The sequence below is a fragment of the Lathamus discolor genome, chromosome 14, assembly GCF_037157495.1.
Source record: "Lathamus discolor isolate bLatDis1 chromosome 14, bLatDis1.hap1, whole genome shotgun sequence".
NCBI lineage: Eukaryota > Metazoa > Chordata > Aves > Psittaciformes > Psittacidae > Lathamus > Lathamus discolor.
Window position 1 is genome coordinate 2,057,818 of NC_088897.1, and position 19,408 is coordinate 2,077,225.

At 38.8% G+C, this 19,408-nt stretch overlaps 1 protein-coding gene across 7 annotated transcripts in view; it reads left to right on the top strand.

Moving 5' to 3' along the window:
* BRIP1 (BRCA1 interacting helicase 1) overlaps positions 1 to 12,386 on the top strand; it is a 115,660-nt gene extending 103,274 nt beyond the window's left edge. For 5 of the 7 annotated variants that reach the window (XM_065694572.1, XM_065694575.1, XM_065694579.1 and 2 more), the window contains one exon: positions 6,607 to 6,689. Coding sequence is in view for 2 of the 7 variants with exons in the window: in XM_065694577.1 (XP_065550649.1) it covers positions 11,409 to 11,515 (107 nt within the window). In the remaining 5 variants the exon portion in view is untranslated. Of the gene's footprint in view, positions 1 to 6,606; positions 7,686 to 11,408 lie in introns of those variants that run through there. The other 2 variants (XM_065694578.1, XM_065694577.1) reach the window with 2 other exon arrangements.
* Positions 12,387 to 19,408: the final 7,022 nt, after the last annotated feature.

Genomic DNA, 19,408 nt, shown 5'->3' on the forward strand with positions numbered 1-19,408 from the left:
GCTCTGTCTGGCCTGAAATCCCTTCCAACTTTGTTGCTGGTAACTTCCCTGTAACCTGGACAACTAAGCTTTGAATAGAAGGCAAGAATATAAGTAAAACTTCAGTTTATTATCTAATATTTTCCATGATTAATACATTTTTTAATGGCAGGAAACACTTAGATTTTGGCTTAATCATTAAATGTGCTGGCAAATAGGTTTTGTGCTAGAGTAGCTGCTAGCTTTGTGTCTCTGCTCACAGTAATTTCCAAATTGTCGCGCTGCTTACCCATGCCAATAGTAATGGTTGGTGATTCACAGGTTTTCAGAAGGCCAAAAAAACAAAAGCATTTACTTCAAGTTGGTTCACTACTGTCTTTAACCTGTCATGTTTTCTGGACAATCTCATGATAGTGCCTTTATGTAAAAGCTCTCTGAGTGATGGATTGAGATCTGTCTTGGATTTTCCATGGATTAAGTTTTAAATTAACATAAAAGAATAACAATGTGAATCAATTTGATCAAAGAAAAAGTGTCACTAATTATTTAAACAGGACACTTACTACAGAGGTTTAAAGGCAAAGAAGCGGATTTCCCTTGCATGTGGATCGAATCAGAAGTATCCCATAATTGACTCTTTACAAGACCTTGCTGCAGCGTAATGGACTAGATATTAAAGCCTTAAGTATTTAAAGCTAGTTTCCGTCTTTCTCTAAATGGAGGTCTACCACTAAGAGCTATTTTACAAGTCTGACACATTAGCTACATCACTGAGAAATACACTGGGCTCTGGCTTCTCTGGTCCGGAATTTCAAGACCTTTCAATAGTTAAATGGTGTGAAATGGGTAGCATTGAACCTGTGAGAAGGAATGAGCATCCTAAAAATAAATTCCAGATGGGAATGTCTGTTGGAAAGGAGCAGAGATAGTGGATGCTCCTTTTTTATAAGCATTTAATTGATTTTCTCTTTGGCACCTATTTTTAATTTTGTTTGTGCTCCTTGGAAAAACTCATTCTCTGGTAACAATAGCTCTCAAAGCAAATGAGCCTTTTTTTCTGTCTGGATTCTGAAGATGTCTTCTGCATTTATTTCTGTTTAAAAACTGGATCAGACGAATGCTATTATATATCAAATACTGGTTTGTACATGAAGGAATATTGTATTTTCTCATTTAAGGAGCACATACCAGTTTTCTTTCGGAGGAGATGCAGGAAAATCATTCCAACAAAGAGACTGCTATCTTCTTGCCCAGTCCTCCTTGTTTGCACAAGGTGTACGAACATGACTTACACTGTCATTTGTAATATTAGAGATGTTATTTCTAAGGCAACTAAAGGTAGTACAGTTTATCCAATCTTAATAAAACAATCACATCTAAGACATGGAAACATGAAAACATTCTAGGTAATCCCATTAAAGAGCTGACAAGATTGAGCCAACGCTTTTTGTTTTCATTTTTTGGTTTGGGTTTTTTTGGTTCATTTTGGTATTACTACCTATAAAAGGCTTTGTGTTACATTAGGTAAGATTTCAGTCAATATAGGCTTTTATTTGTATTGATCTGTGTTTAAATTGTTGCTGTGCTTTGCACTAGAGCCAGTGAACATTCTCCATGTTCTTCATTTTCTACTAATCTAAACTCCAAGTAGTCCTTCCACCCTGTACCCCAGCCTTTACCTCAGGCTTCACCTGTTCAGGCATCCCTATATACGTGGTACAGTAGTGTTACACTGATAGAAGAAAGTTACATTCTGTAATTTTTAATCAGTTTCTTTTTGTATGGAAATAATTCATATATAAATATTTCTTTAGTATATTGGTTTTACTATAGAGACTTACAGGATAATATTACTTGGCAAGCAAAATAGTTCTTAATATGATCCAGGATTTACTTTTACCCAATTTCTGTCTTCTAATGTCAGGTAGAAACCAAATCATCCTGAAATCAACTGGAGATTAGTCAGGGAAGGAGCCTTGGGAAGGAAGGCATTTTGTCCCATAGCCACAATTTAAAATGCCAAAAGATGTGAAAAATCTGAATATCTTAACTTCAATTTGTAACATCTGTGACTTCAAACGAGACATAAACAATACTGAATGAATTATAATTTTTGTGCTTCCTCAAAATAACATTGTAAATATTAAAGCCACAAATTATACTTTAAAATGAGACTGGACATTGACTATGATTACTCTGAAAGATGAAGTATTTCATACACAAAGATCAAAGTATGCTGCTTAACTGGTTTGAAGGAGAAATACTTTGTTAGCCAGAAACTCTGGCTTATAGATTCAACTGTTCCTTTTTGTGTAGGTGAAGAAATAGAGCCAAGTTTTTTCAAGTATTTATTTTAACAATTATTTCTAGGCTTGTCATCTTCTCTGAGGAAAGGACCTCCCGTATTTTGGTTAAGCCATGTGTTTGTCGTGGGAATGTTGGGGTTTCTTCATTCAGCTGCAGTCAAGTTTTGAGCAGCTAATAACAAGTAGCTGAACAAAACCTCATTTTTCATATTTGGCAGGTTGACATTGTCTGCACAGCAAGGCTACTGCTAGGGTTAGCATATTTTCAGCCAACACTGGTTCTGCAAAGTGATTTCAGTTTTGTGCAGTCCAACCATATGCATGATCAAATGTACCCAGCTGCCCACATCCTCTCCAGCCCAGGCAGCGAGGGACAGAGCCCATCTTTTCACAGTCTAGACAGGGCCTAAGAAACAGATTTATCTTTGTCTGAGTGATTTTAGGATTTCTTCAGCTCCATCCAGACAGACTATATATGACACATTGGCAGACACCAGATCAGTTCTCCAGCTCTGTGTAAGCCCAGGTAAATGGGGTTTGCGTGGTGGAATAGGGTGGATGTTTTGGGGAACATCAAGAAAGCTGATATCCAGAATTCCCACTGCAGGCCAAGAGCTGCAGCAGCTCCATAACAGCTGCACTTCCCCTGCTTGGGGTTGCATTCATACTCATGGCTTGCATCCCTCAATTTTCCCCTGACGATTTCAAATGGAACAAAATGGAGTTCCTATGGTACATATTTTTTCCAACGGCTTCCAACTTTCCACATCCTGCTCCCATGCCATAGCGGAAATATTCTAGCTCTTCTGCTGCTTGGACTGTGGGGATCTGAGTTGTGAAACCTTTTACATTTCAATGGTGAAAGTTCTGTATCATTCTTTAATGTTCTAATCGTCAATACTATTTAAGAAAAATCTCTTTACTTAACTCATGTCAAAAGGAGATACGTAGACCTCCGAGCGTCCTGAGCATTGTTGTACCAGAAAAGGGTGTGTTGGTTTCTATTGCTTCCAAAGAAAGTAAAACCAAAAAAACCCTTAACTTGGTTGTAAAAATCTTACCAGTCTTATTTTTCAGTCATGAGATTTCTGCCTGAAGTACTTTTCTTGGGCTATCTTTGTTTTACACCAAAACAAATACTTTCAAAAATCCATTTTCCATTGATTTTTTTACCCGGCAAAGCAGCTAGAAGCTAATAAAAGGAGGAAGGCTGGTCCAAAGAAAGCACTGTGGCTTTTGTCAATTTGCAGAGCTGGTCTGGGGAGCAACAGGAGCTGCTGTCAATCTCCTTTCTTTTCCTCGTTTGCAAGGCACAGCTGGAGAAGACCTGGGCATGTACCACAGCTGGGGCTTCATTCCAATAGCATCCAAATAGAGGGATTAAACTAACGTAGACATTCATTTATATTTAAAAATTACACTAAGTCACCAACAAGAAACATATGAGACTAATCATAAAGAAAAGCCTGATCTGCATGAGAAGAAAAATCAACTTTCTTGCCAAAGACTCTTTTCCCAGATGCATTGGTAGTGTTGTTCAGCTCACCAGCTTGCATCAGAACTGGTTTTGTATTTTAAAAATTAATATTCATTTCTAACTATGCATGTGTGTGTTTGTATGCTTGAAGCACCTGGAAAGCTTACTGGATTAAACAGAGCAAAGTATAATAGGTACCACTTCCTCAGAAAAGGGAAGGAAGGCAGGCAGGAGGCAGGATCCCCTATTTCTGCTGATGACAGAAGTTTGCCTGAACATAACCTCCAATACCACGATATTAAAAAAATCCTCATCCATCTTTTATTTACATACACGCATGAAAAGATCCACTGAAATAATTAACTTGAAGGTATGTGGACTAGATATGTAGATAAGCAGACTTTAAAGATCCATTGACTAAATAGAGCAGCAACAAGCTTTGTAAAACATTTTAAAACAATAGTGGTCGTAACTAATAAAAGGGAAGGGGGGTGGTTTGTTACCTTATAATGATCTCCTAATCTAGGCTGAAGGCAGGGCATTGAAGTCTCACATACCAGTTGTATTTCCAAAGAAAGACGCTAGAGCACATAACCACCAAGGTGTTTCTTGTCTGTCAGGCACACTGTAGACAGTTTAGAGAACCCTGCTAATGTGTCCAGCATGGAAAGCACAAGCTTGTGTAAGCATTGACTCTCTTCTGAATTTGCAGCCCTTTGAAAACTTCTAATTACATAAATATTGACGTACCTAGATGTGTCTTTGTTAAGATTCCTTCATACGCTGTCTTTCCACCACTTTCCATCTGATTCTTGCCTTGTATTTGACTTTTTGTTGTGGTCAATAGTGTTTCAGTCCTGTCTTAAATCATTATGGCAGCATTTTGTTTTCACAGGAAGTTCTGTGGAGAACCACAGAGGTTTTCAAATGCAAGGCAAGCAGCCTGCTTGTGATTTGAAACAAAACAATCACTTTTTTTAGCTTTGATTTAGTTCCTAGGCATTTTGTAAATGTCCTTAGACTCTAGGAAACTAAGCTAATGTAAATGTATGATTAAATATCCTCAAGATGCAAGTAAAATTTGCTTATGTCTTTAAAGCTGTTAGACTCTCTTAAAGACTGCAGCCAGTTAGTATGCCCCAGGCTCTGCTTCCCTCCATCCAGCATACCCTTTAGAACATTAATTTGTGTTAAATTTCCTAGGGGTGTTAATTGAAGATGTTGGAAATAAAGGTATGAATCCTGGTTCAGAGTCACAAATGTTTTATTTCATCTCCAGATAGATTATTTTTAAGTAATGTGTAATTTGGTTTTCATTTCATCTCCATTTTACTTAAACAAAAGGCTTTCTACATTGTTATTTGCTGTTGCAGTTAATCTGTGCATTAAGAGTAGCAAAAGTTAATGTTATAGCATAGAAGGCTTGTATGCTACTTGGAAAGTTTAATCCATCATCCTGTGTTTATTTGTCAGCTGTTTAGATTTCATTCACTTTGAGTCACAATCTTTTCTCTCCAGCTTGTGTGTGAAGTATGAAATAAGTTCAAGATGTGTATGTAAGTGTGTGTATGCATGTCTCAACTTCTATTCTGGCAATCAAGGATTGACTCATTTCTTTCTTGGTTTTCCTGAAGAACTTGACTGCAAATCAAGATGCTTGGGATGGGAAAAGTATCTGTAAAACCCCTAACTATAATTGGAAATCTCAGGTTCAATACAAGCTGTACAGACAAATCACATATAAAGCCAGTGCTGTTTTGAACATTGTCATCTTGAATATATCTGATGAAAAATAGTTCTGCCTTTTCACACTTCTCCCTCCTACTTTCCCTTGAGACGAACGTATATATGTGTTGTAAATGTTACATTGATGGGAGGCTACTAGTGTAGGTGACCAGAGCACTCATGTGCATATAAAACTGTGCCTTGTCTTTTTTCAAACTGGAATTATGATACGTTGTGTTAGGTATAGTATTTATTTGTATGATGTTTCAGCCTTATGAAATTCTTTTTAGTCTTATTATTGCCATTATTTTCTTTTTATTAACACATTCACAGCATGTCAATAAGCTTTATGCCTCTGTAAACTGACAGACTATGCTAAATATTACTCAAGGTTGCTCCTTTCTCCAGTTGCACATGGACTGATCCATACTTCTAGTATCAGCAAGTTTCCAAGGATGGTTTTTGATTGAGTTTCAAACTGAAAGCAGGGCCCGTATGCTCAGTCCCACAATTCTTCCTGACCACAGTACCTTGTCACTCTGTGGGAAGTGCCACTCAAATGGAACAGTGTCAATGAAAGCTCTCATCTTTCAGCTGATGAAAGCTGCTCTCAGCCTGGAGCCAAGTCAGTGCAAGAAGCTTCATAGTCAAGTGAAGGCAGGCTTCCATACTCTGTGAATCCAAGTTGTTGCTTTTCCCTGTAATCAGCCAGAAAAAGGGTTTTGAAAGGCTCCAGAGTGAATTACAGAATATGGCTGGACCCATCTGCCCCCAAACAGTGTGGCTGAAACAGGATGAGATAAAGGAAGAATCCCACCATCAAAATGGACTTGTTTAGGCAGTACAGCTGACAGGTGAGTACCACAGCTGTCAAATACTTACCACAACCAGTATATTTCTGCTTTTAATATTAAAAGTGTGTCAGAATTTCCATTATAAACCACTTATTTTGTGGGTTTATAGCTTTGCCATAAAAATACACCTTAGGTTGAGTCTTGGCATGCAGCCATTTGGCTTCTTCTAACACAATATTAATTCAGAACATCCAGACAGTGTTTTTAAACACCAGTATCTGAAAAGTCATTGCTTCTTTTTTCTCAAGTACCTTGTTTTCTGCAGGACTTGCAGGAATTGAAGGTGGCCGGATAGAATTTCAACAAGAATCTGCAATGTCTGTAAGCCCTTTGTGGAAGGACCGAGGCCTCTGATGAGAAAGAAAGATCTGGGGACATCTACAAAACTCCAAAGCAAGATGGGAAGGCTGGATACAGACCTCCAAGACTGAACTGACAAGATGACTGGTTGGTTCAGCAATCTGACTGCCATCATCCACAAAGCTTACCAGGAGACAGCAGAAAGCAAGATAGTTTTGGCCAGCCTGGAACTTTGGCTAGAACATATAAAGATATAAGACGAAGTATAAAATTTGGAGTGAAATCCAGCAATCTTGGGTCACATCTGAAGTCCGTAGTGTAATGAAATGATTGGCAGTTAGTGATCTCTGTAAGACAAGAAATTAGGAGGAAATGCACTTGTAATTTGAAATTTCCGTATACTCAGATGGGATATTTCAGATCAGCTCAAAAAGTATCAAACCCTTTACTTCTGAGCTATAGGCTTCAGGAGACAGACATGTGGTCTGTTCAAATCACAGCCCCAGTGAATGACTGGAAAGATGGACAGAAACTGGAGCTCCTAGCAGCCAAATCCTGTAACTCAAGTACTGTTTATAAAATGACTGATGAAAAGGGGCAGTCCTAATCTGATCCCTGGCCTTACTGTACAATTAGGAAAAGTGATAATCTTGGTTTGTAAAACAAGGAAAATTGGCAGCTGTGGAAAAATTAAAGGAAGTAGTTCAGTTAAATATTAGACTTATGAAAAAATTGGCCATAAAAGCCATTCTGAGGCTGGCCAGGACAGAGCCTCAGAAATGTCTAGGGAAAGTTCTTCAATCAGTTCAGGAAATGTGAAGACATGAACCTGAAAGTGCTGAGCTCTGAAGGAATGAGGATAAAGCTTATAGCTTTTCTCTAGATTAGGTCAGTTTACTTTTTGAATCTGTATTAGGGTCCATGAAATGAATGGAATAAAGTATCCTTTCTCAAGCTGAAGTTATTGCACTAGGTGGGCTGAAAAAGAATGGATTGGTCTCAAGCAAGGAGAGTGACTGCTGGCAAACATGATGGATCCAAAAGGTGGGAAAAGTGATTTTGAAAATTTGTCTCTTCTGAGCAAGAAATATAACTAAAATGACAGATAAGCTATGGGAAGATTTGGATTTCATTATAGCCTGTAATGGAGTAATACATGCTGGAAGTATTGTCTTACAAATTAAATCTCCAGAGATCTTTAATTGTGTAGCCTAGGTGAAGCTTAGGATTTGTAGGTAAATGATTTGCAGTGAGCAGATTTTCCTCATAGAGCAGTGAACTACTACAGCAGCTACTTGTTGCAGTATCTTTTTACCCAAGTAAAGACAGACTGATGAAAACATCATTTTAAGGGCTGCTACATCTGAAGGAAAGGTTCATTTTCTCTTGCACTGAGAAATTTAGATTTTACATTCAGTTAAATACTGAGCTGCAGCATGTTCTCAGGTGAATTCCTCATCGTGTATGATGCTGTAAGTAGGTATACCTGCTCTAGATTTAACCCAGCGAGCACAACTAACAGTAAGTGTGAAAATACAGCTGCTCAGAAATCAGTACAAGTCATAAAAGTCCAGTAAGTACCTGTAGGCTGCACTGAGCTTGCGAACCTCTACTGAAGTTAGTCACCATTGCTGTTGGTGCTACTGTTAGCAGCAATGAAGACACTACAGCTGAGCCAAAATTGCAATTTTAGTGCACTGTTTACATTCCCCGAAGTTTTTTCAAGTTAAAAAATCAGTTCTCTGGATCCAGCCTGCACACAGTGGTTTCCACAGACTGGTTCTGAGGGAAACCAGCCCATTACACCGCACCTCCCTATTTAACAAAGGCAAAGCTGTAAGAAGTGCTACTGGGCATCGAGGAAATTCACTGGGATGAGATAAGTGAGCTTTGTACAATTTTTGGACCTCACTCGCAGTTCTGATTAAAGTCAAACAGTGCCCTGAGCAGATTCTGTAGAGTCAATAACAGGAAAAGGGGGAGGGAAGAGCTTTCAGAGCAGGACAAGGCCTACTGCAACTTAAAAAGATGTCTTCTGGCTCAACACCTGCTGCATTTTAGAGGATGGGGAGAAGGTATGGTACAGCATGCCTGTTTTAGATTATCTCTTGACTATATCTTGATGTGAAATACAACACTTGAATAGGAACTGACATATTTACAAATGGTCTATAATACACTGAAAGTCATCAACCTGAAATCAAATGCAAAGACAAGTGAATCATTGAAAGCAGAAGTAGTTAATTGTGAGTACACAGCCAGCCAGGGACTGACTTTCACAGACAAAAAGAAAACGAAAGCAGGACAGTCCTGACCAACTCTCCATACAGTGGCTGTCAGGTAAAGGTTTCTTGGGGTTTTTAATGATTACTGCTACTACTATTTCAGGCAGTTTATTTGTGGCTTTGTTACTATTGTAAAACCACAGCATGAGTTTGGCGAGAAGGAAGCCATGTCAGTGGCTAGCATAGTGTGATTTAACATCTTTTGTCTTCTAAAAAAGCTCTTGTAACTGCTCCCATTTTAGCTTCCCCATGTTTCTAACACCTTTTAGGCTGGATGCAGATGTTTATGGTCTGGGGGCAGTTTTGACAGAGGAAATCAAAGGACTTGGGAAGATGGTGACCTATTACAACGAAGAGTTTATATTCTCGGGAGAGAAATTAATATTCTGCTCAAAGAACATCTGACAGTTGTTAAATCTATAGGACATATTTCAATTCCATTTCTTTGGAAAAGGATATATGGTTCGGACAAATCCTCAGCATGCTGCAGGGACTCTGAGGGGCACGTTGCCTTCTGATTTTAGAGGGGAAGAATGTTGTGCTTCCACGCTGTGAAACAGGCTTGAGCACAGGTTTATGTAGAGAGCAACACTGGAGGTTCCCTACCAACACTGCCCTATCTCAAAACACAAGGAGCAAGTCATATGGGGAACCCGTCATAGTAGCCCAATGCCCAGTTGTCAAAGTGGCTCTCCTGAAACTCTGTTTTCCTTTGGGACAGGGAATTGAAGTGGTGGGCAAAACCATCATCTCCTGTTGTGGGATTCCTGCTGTTTACAGAATTATGGACTCTTTCTTGTAAACAAGCATAGTTGTACTGAAGAAACACTTGGCTCTATCATCCAGTAGTTTCTCCTGACATAAGCATGCCATAAATTGAATTTTATTGATTTGTTAGTGCTCAAGGAAGTGTGCTGCTATTAAATTCTCCATCTCTACTGTTAGATGAAGCAAAGAAAATCTGTACCTTGGTGAAGGACTGATACAACACCATGTGCCTGAAACATATGTGGTTTTATCTATATGAAATATTGTGATGATTTCTGGGGTCTATGCATGTGAACTAGGTAATAGGCTGGTTATTTTCTCCCTACATTAAACCAAGTGCTATGAAAATTTGAGGGTTTTTTGCTGTAGCAGAGATTCAGCTTTAAAGTTTAGTATTTAAAGCCATGCTTTCTTAAATATCTTACTTTTCTATACCTGAACAATCATGGAGCAGACATGTTACATTTCTGGTGTTTCATTTACATGTGCAGCAACAGACCATGATACCAGGGTTATAGAAGCCAAGGGACATAAGTGGAAGTGTTTAAACATGTTTAGGTTAAACACAGATATCTCAATGTCCGGACATAATAGGTAGCTGAAAACTGAAAGGACAAAAGCTAAGAGAGTGGATTATTATGAATAATCTTCTTTTATCACATTTTTTTAATTTTAAAGCTATTTGAAGCTTTCATCAAGCAGTAGGAGGGATCAAACACTGGAAAATCAGTTGTGTAAAGATTTTCATCACTTTGTAAAACCTCTTTTGAATGTACATAGGTGGTACTTAGTATCCAGTGATACTGGCCTACCCCAGCAGGGCCACATTTCAGTGAAACAGGGATGGGGTTTTTTCGTATGTCAGCTGTTGATGTGCTTTTTATGCTGCACACCAGGAACATTTTTAAAACAGGAGTGGGAAGAAGAGCATCAGAAAGCTGGTTCTGAACGGAGGAAGCCCTCCTGCAGAAACAAGCCTATTTCCATTATGTAGCAGATTCATTTAGCTGTTATTTGAGCCTCTGAATCAATGACCCCAGATACATATGTACTTGGGAGGTGCTTGGGTTCTGGATCTGAATTCACAAGATCTGAGCACCTAGGCAGGATTCAAAGTAATTTGTGCTTTAACATTTGACCTGTTGGGGGCTGTAAGGAAGAAGGTTTGAGGTTGTTTGATGTTTCATTTGTGTGGCTTGATCTCCATTCTTGTTTCACCCTTAGTGTGCCTGCTTAGCTACTCAGCATAACAGCTGCTCCTTGGAAATGCTCAGTTCTCCGGTAGATCCTTGGGGCAGAGTTGTTAGAACTCATGTATGTACTTCATGGGCTTGGTGTAAGGATGCTGAATGTGAGATTTAGATGATTTCTGGATCCCTTTAAAATCCATCAATCTTTAAAGAGCTGGGACTTTAATAGCTAATAGTCCATTCCAGCAAAGTGCTGAGCTCCCTCAATTCAAAACATCTTGCAGAATGAGGCCAAAGACTGCAAGTTCGGAAGAGGTGTGAGGGAAGCTTTATTAGCATGGCACGTATTTAACCCATAGGAAAACCCACAAATTTTACTCATTTTAAGTGTATTTCACACTTTTTGACTCTTTGAAATAACCACATTTGTAAAACTTATTTTAATGAATAGAGCTCTTTATGTACCAAGGCAAACCTTTTTTCCCCCTAAATATAGTACTTTTAAAATACTATTTCTTTTGTAGGTCTGGCTGCTTCCATCATCTGTTCGTTATTGTTTACTGCTACAGAACACTCAAGAACTGAAAACAGGCAATTTAGATTATACTTTGACTTAAAAGACTTTTGCTGATCCATACCACATATTCATCAGGACCAATAAGAAAGATAAGTAAAGGACTTTGTTATTTGCCAGCTCTGATAAAGCTATTCTTCAGTCCAAGTGGAACAGCAGTACAATCTTTGTGCATGAGTGATGAGAAGGAGCTACCTGATTACAAATTCTGGGTCCATTGAAGACAGTGGGGTTCTGCCATTCGACTTCAACAAAGCAAGAGCTTCACCATGTTTAAAAGAGATGTTTCACTGCGACTATTGTCAGAATGCTGGTAAACATATGATTTTAGAATCTCCCTTTTCACATTTGAAAGCTTGTTTACCTCACATGCACCTCCAAGTAAGTTGATATAAAAGCTTCTCATTAGTATGATTTTATTTCAGGTTGGGTTTGAATTGGTTCTCTTTTTCATTTCTTGTGCATTTAGAGACCCCACGTGGCAATGTCTGGGCTAAAAACGTGTTGGGGGAGTATTCATATATTTTGTGTTGCCAGGACTTACACTGAATTAAAGAAAAACAGAAATGAAAACATTTGCATTTGTCTATGTAATTAAAAAAAGTCATATAAAGTTGGGCCCAAGGTAATGAGGATATCACTTTAATGAGCACAAACCTTCACCTTTTTTGCAAGCACACCATAAATGGGGAGGCATACATGTCATATCTACCATATCAATGTCATGTTAGAGTATGTAAAAAACCACCCTATTTGTCTTAGGAAATATCGAAAAGTTTTATAGGGAATTTGGAAAATATTTTTTGGCTAGCATGAAAGGTAAAATCCTGCAGCACAAAGTACAGACATGGGCACAGAGACTGAACAGACGGGCTGCTGTAAAACAACCATTTAATAAGGCATTAAAATGCCATCGACTTGGACACATAAAAAAAAAGCTATGAAAACAAATGCCTTTCAAATAATTAGGATCTTATGCTTGAGACCAGTGTTGATCTCCATGCAGAGATTTTCCTGCTGAAATCAGACCAGTCTAAGTCTGATTGTCTAAGGAAGGAATTAGCAGCGTATAAATCGGCTGCTGCTTTAGATTTTTCTGTTTCTGCTGTACATAGCCATTCATATAAATGATCACTTCAGCCTTTCTATCTCCTCCTTTCTGTTTCATAAAGTATTTTGGGATGCATTTGATTTAGTATGCCAGAATAATTTTCTGATTGAATCTCAGATTTTTATCAGGAGCGTGTGAAACAGTTCCATTACTTGCTTTTAGCCACACTGGGTGAGTGAGTCTAAGCCATGTTAACACAGGCAGCCTGAAATAGCAGCAGAACCCATTTTTGTTCTTGCAAATGTAGTGTGACTTTGTTTTCACTTGAGCTACTGTACTTGCATTGGTTTTAAGATTTAACACTAGTTTGTAGTGGTAGCTGGTGTGTAAAGTATATCAAACTGTTGTATAAATTTATCCTTGAATGTAATAAGAAAATTATTCAAGAGCTATTTAATCACCTATAATATATACAAATATATCAGAATTGGCCATTCATGTCTGTGTGCTTAAGTTAAACCTGGGTCGCAACTGTCATGATTAGAGCAGCTCAGAAAAGCTATACTGAGTGTATTTGGAAGGGTGTGCATCTGTGATAACATAATTAACATGATAACAAAAAATAATAGTGCTGTTGTCTAAGAGATGAGCATCAGCTTCTCAACTTGAAGTCGGAATTGAATACATTTTATTACAATAGTAATGTTAAATGCGTATTGGTTTTCTGATGTAGCAAAGTTACTGGTTTGATCTCCGTTTTACTGAGTGCTAACTTCATAATCTTGGAGAAATTAATAATTAATGTGTGTCTCTTCTGTATTTTATCTTTTTTCCTGTTTTGTCATTAGCCAGCAGCTAGCTCCTAGGGCACGTATTTCTAAATCTCTAATCCTGCATGTATCTGTCTTTCAGAGCTCTAGTTTCAGATATTCTTCAATTTTGTGTTTTTAAGACATAGAACTGGGTCCCTTTGTAAGAGCCCTATGTGTAACTTTTGTAACCATCAGAATAGGAGATCTTTCTCTTGATATTGTGATTCTGTCTATTAATCGGTTTTATATGACTTTCTGCTAGCCTGGTTTTTCAAGGTGTGAAAATTTGCACTGCAGAGGTATTTTATGGATTGCAACCATCATTTCAGAATAGGATTCTAAATAATTGGTCTGGTTATAAATATTTGAGCAGCATTTTTCGGTTCCTATGAATTGCTGTTGAGCCTGAGTTGCCATTTGGCTAGAAGTACGTTTCAGTTAGTGGCCATTCTATCTAGCACTGGCAGGATGCAAGTGATACTTTATGTGTGTTTTATTTTTTTTAAGTAGTCGTAAATGATTAGTCCAAAAGAGTAGCATAAAACTTCGAACTAGTCCCCTGCAGGAGTCGGCTGGAGGAAATTAAAGGATCAACAACATAAGGGAAGCACTGAGGTAGGATTGTTCCAGGCTGCAGCCACAGGCTTTCACATGCACTCAGGAAATTGACTTCATCAAAAGCTGAGGATGCAGGCGTGAGGATGAGGAGGACAACACAGGTGATGATTCTAAATCATAGCTCAATATCACATCATTTTCCAAGGGAGAGGTTTCCTCCCCACCTTGAAAAAAGCAGGTTTTTCTATATAAATTTGAATCTTCTCTTTATGAATAATAAAAGGACGGCACAAATCTGAGCTGTAAATCTGATATAACTTAATAAATAATGGGGACTTAGTTTCCCCCAAATAATAACGGTTGGGTTTTTTGCATAAGAAGGATTCCGTATAGGCTCTGCTGCTAGTTCCAGAGTTACTGCTTTGTGCCCCATGTGTGGATTCATGTGTTTGTGTGTGTGAGAGCTGTAAAACCAGTGACTCAGAAGTGCTGGGGACTTACAGTCAGGCATGACATTTTCTTAATGTCTTAAGTAAATTCATGCTGCAGAAATGTGGATCTTCTGGGCCTGAGATGAAGCTGAAACTTTTCTAGTGGAGCAGGAAAGAATCACATGAAGGGAAATGCATAAATCTACATCTGGAGCCAAGTATGCTGGAAAGCGTAAAGAGATGGGAGAGCAGGAGTGCCAGAGCAGGGCTGAGAGTGAGTGAGATTCTAAGGGGAAAAGTGGAAGAAAGAAAGAGGAATGTCCCAGGAATGAAGCTCTTATAATGTTCAAAATTTTCATCAGAAGTAAAACACTGGAAAGCTATAATCCAAATAAGGAAATTAAAACAAAAATTAACAATATTCAGCTATTCAGATGTCAAAAGAAATAGCAGAGTTATTGGTGTTAGAGGTTATTGCCAGGAGGGAAAAACTCAGCATGTCTTGGGTAATTAAGCTTCATTGGAGAGCATGGATCACTTCTCCAGGTAAGAAATGCTTTTATAACATGGCATCTTTTGCTATTACAGTTAAACACCAAGGGCTATTCTGCATATGAAGTCTTAAACACTTTAGCCCTTTATCATGGGATTTTACTGGCCAGGCATGTGCGTTCTTATGGCAAAAAACGTTGACTGCTATAAAAAAAAGAAACCCAAACATTTCTTTTTATTACTCAACTTGCTGTATTTTTTATATATTGAGCCAAATTCATCCCTTGTGTAACTCAGTTGAAGCCAATAAGGATAGATTTGGCCAATGTCTGTGTGAGAAAGGTGGTGACAATTAAAATATATTGTTTAATAATGAGAGCTGTGGTAGCGAAGTGTCTTTGTGTCTATGAAATTATACACCACGACATCACATTGCCAGTATAGAGCTGGGACTAACAAAACATATAAGACCAGTTTCTGATGGAAAGGCAAAAGCACTCTAACTTTTATTATTATGATGAAATATCACAAAGGAATTTGAGCAAGACTAATTTAGGTAACATCTCCAGAAGTCTCATTTATAGTGTAGCAGTTTACCATGGAGCAAGCCATTTAAAATTATTTCTTGAGTGGTTTTTATACGTGGCTATCAAGGACAGTATGACTGGCTGTTATTAGCAGTGAGTAAAAGAACAGGTTTTATTTCATTTATATGTTAGTGATTTTCAGTAATAATACAAAAAGGCATGTACCCTATGAAATGAAATGTGTGGACAGCCATTATTATCACTTTATATTGGCAATTCCCAGTTGTTCCTCATTGTACCAACACATAAAAGATGTTGTTGATACCCTCAAGATCTGGAGATCCTTCCTCTTTAGACAGTGAGATATCCAAAGCTTGTTGCACAGCCAGCCCTCTATGCAACACCTGAACTAATGGATTTTGTTTACTTGCTGGCATGATGGGCTGTACGTAAGAGCTCTTTTCTGTATTGCTGTTGGTAAGTCACAGTGGCTTTTATAAGCCAAAACCTTACTGTACTATCTGCTGACTTTTATCCTTCTACTGAAGTTTTTGGGTAATTATTATTCATAGCCAGTAACCATAATCCTAATTCCAAGCTCTCCATGTGTGCTGCCAGGAAGCCTGGCTCAGCTCTTCTCTGTGTCAAGTATTTGGTCAAACACGGTACTGGGTGCTGGGTCACTATCTTGCCAAGCAGGGAGGTGGAAAAATGAGAGGAATAACCAGAGCCATTTCCCTTGGGCCTGGAGGGCTCAGGAAAAGTCTTTTACCCCAGAGGCCCCCTGCTCCTTCCCCTCTACTGTGACCCTTTGCAGCTGCCTCTGGGCTACCTGTCAGTATGCTTTAGGAACTGGGGCTGGGAAAGGTCAGAGGAATAAGAGGACAGATATTTTGTTGAGCCAAGAAAGGAACTAGCTTTTGATGGCCCTGTGCAGGAGCATAAAGAAAACAAATCCTAGCCTATGTAGCTAATAGAGTGCAGCAGAAAAGGTTTAATGAGCCCAAAGATATAAAATGCTACAGATGCAACGAGTTTCTGAGTTCGTCTAATGCTACTGATCTTCTAAGGAGTCTCTGACATCCAAACAATAGGGGGAGGGGGAACTACAGAACAACAGAAAAATAAGTTTTGCTGTGCTCATTGCTCATTCTGAATCTCTTTTATAGAAATGTGGCCTTTGGCATTGAACTCGGATAACATTTTATTAGAAGAAAGCATGATTCATTGAAATGGTGCACTTTAGTGTCTATGGAAAGGAAAACTGGGAAGGACACAAAAGAAGCTAGGCTGTGGAAAACCAATTCAAGGAACCACTGTCACACCAAGAATCTCAATCTGCAGTAAGGAACAACAGAAAGGAACAAAATATTTCCAAGGAAACATCTGAGCATATTGTTGGAGCCTAGTAAGGAATTATTACTATATTAGCCTGTCACAAAAGGGTCATGCAGTACATGTGGTAGGAGAATAACCTGAAATTGATAGGAATTTTTTTTATTAGCACCGATGTGATGATCAAGACTGGCCAATATACCTGTAAAAATGAAGTTTAACCAAAGTAATAAGAGATCCCAGAGGGAGGGGGATGTTTAGTCTGTCTTAACTAAGATAAAAGCTGCTTTTCTCTTTTTTCACACATTTTCAGAGACCTATTTTTTTCCTACTGTCAAGAGCATGGCTGTGTTATCCATAGCTTTTTACATGCTAAGTGGTTAAAACAAGAAGCCACTGAAGCTGTTGACTCCATGCTAAGTGATATTGCAGTGTATGCAATTCCTGAACTCATCCAATACTGTCAAACTTTGCAATGTGTGACTTAGCAATGTGTGATTTAGGCTCCCAGTTTCAGTTATAGGGAACTGTGAACTTCACCTTACGCACTGAACAGAACTGCACTGTTGCATTACTCACACAGCATGTAAGCACAAGTGTGTGTATTCACCAGTGACAGTCAGGTCCTCAGGCAACTCATTTGCATGTTGCCAGTTGCTTTTACTCTTCAGCAAATATATGTATTTATTTATTTATTCACCCTTTCCATTTTCCAGTTCACACTTTTCTTGTTCCTGGCTGCTGGTTTCCTGCTTCCCCCTCTTTTGCTGTTAATAGGATGAAAACTGATTTTCCAGCAATCCAATTAACTGCTTCCCAGAGGTGAGTGAATAATATTTTCATGTTATGCTTGAGAAAAGAAAGTAGTTCAGTGATGGCTGTAGACTGAATCACTGCTGTGGGTATTAGCTTGTAAATCCTGAATTTCTCTGGAGTTCTTAGCCTGCAATTAGACCTATTTTCTCCTTTGAAACCACAGCAAAGAGGAACATAAATATGTTTTTTTAGCTTCACATGTGCTGGTTTTCATAGTAGCTGGTCTAAATGATAGTTCAGTAATGGCCTCTTTGCATATTTAACTCAGCATTTGTTAGGAGGGCACGCTATGTCTGCAGTAGACGTTAAAACACACAATGAGCTAGTGGCAGCACATTCGGTCATGCTTTGAACATGCTATTCCACTTTAGTGGGATGTGCCCTAGCACGGGATGTGCAGGCATAGTTTTTGTTTCCCCTGGGTTCTCAGACCATCAGAATATTACTGTTTCTAGGTTCTTGATTCAATGTCTCTGCTGCTCCTGCATTTCTGCGTAGGATGCTTAGTGGATCCATCAAGACATCAGTATTCCAACCCTCACTTGCCTCGCTCTAAATATCCTGCCTATGTTGAAGTATAAGATTTTCCCTCTTGCTTTCCCAAGCACACCCCTTCAGTCTGCTTCATTGATACCTTCCAGTCTTAAGGTGCTTGGGCAGTGTTTATGCCAAAAGTTAAAACGCCTTTCTCCTTACATGTTACTGATGAGGGAATGTAGAAAAATCGCACGTCCTCCAAACATTTCTGTAACAGGCTCAGCTCTAACACTGAATGTAAATCTAGTCCTTCTCTGTGATACTTGACAGAAATCCCAGTGGAAGTCTTTCCTGCCTCTAGCCTGTCTGCTTGCCTTCATAATGATAAATGGTGGGAGGGAAAGTATAAGGGAGGGGAAAAACTATCTAGACTTTGAACTGGTTGTGTCTTAAGAAGGATGAGAAGGAAGAATGCAGATTCATTTAAAACCAAAAATTTATATGGCCAAGATCTTTGGTATTTCTCTCTACTTGGTCACCTTTGGTGTTCTCGTAGTCTTAGACCAAATCCTTTCCTAAAGATGTCTAATCAGGTGAGACATTGTGGATGCTTCTATTCTTACTGTAAAGTGAATCAGTTAGATCCCCACTTCCATTTTTGTTCTGCAAATAGCTGCTCAGTAGCCATCACCTTTGCTTTCAGTCTAGGTATCCATTGCATGCTGACTGCTTCTTATTACTTCTGATGCACAAAGTGAGTTCATCACCTTTCCAGGATGTCTCATGATTGATTCCTCATGTCCAGGGCAAGCTGCTTTAATGTTTCAGGCTAAAATGGGCAGTGGGGATAATCAGTGGTTTGATTATTATTCTTATGTTTTGAGCTATCCATTCGTGTATTAGATTCACAACTGATATTAAATACAATATTGCATATTAGACTCAATGTGTTATTCTCTCAGAAGCTGCTTAGATGCACTGGGCATGAGTAACCTGCAATTCGCAGAGTGTGGCTGTGTCACCCCTCAAACTTGAGCACACTGTGCCTCATACCTAAGCTATACCACACAGTCAAGGCTGCACGCTGGGCTTGCTGAAAAGAAAATTAGAGGGCTGGTCTTGCTATACTCAACTGTATAAAAGCTTTCCCATTGGCTTCAACAGATACAGGAATTGGCCTTATGATTTTGGCAAGAAAACACAAAAATATTCTTTTTCGTCTCTGCTGAGTGCTGAACTGCAGCATGCATTGCTGTCTGCCTGATGTAAGATAAGAGGCTGCTAAGGGGAAATAGTAGTTTTGCACGTATTGCTCTCTGCACATGTTGTTCTCTAGTAAGTACTTGTTAAAGGATGCATCCATTACAGCTGGCAGTGTCCAAGGCTAATTACCCAAATTTGGCCCAGTTTCCTGCTATCAGTGTAAACCTCCCAACTAGAAGCTACATCTG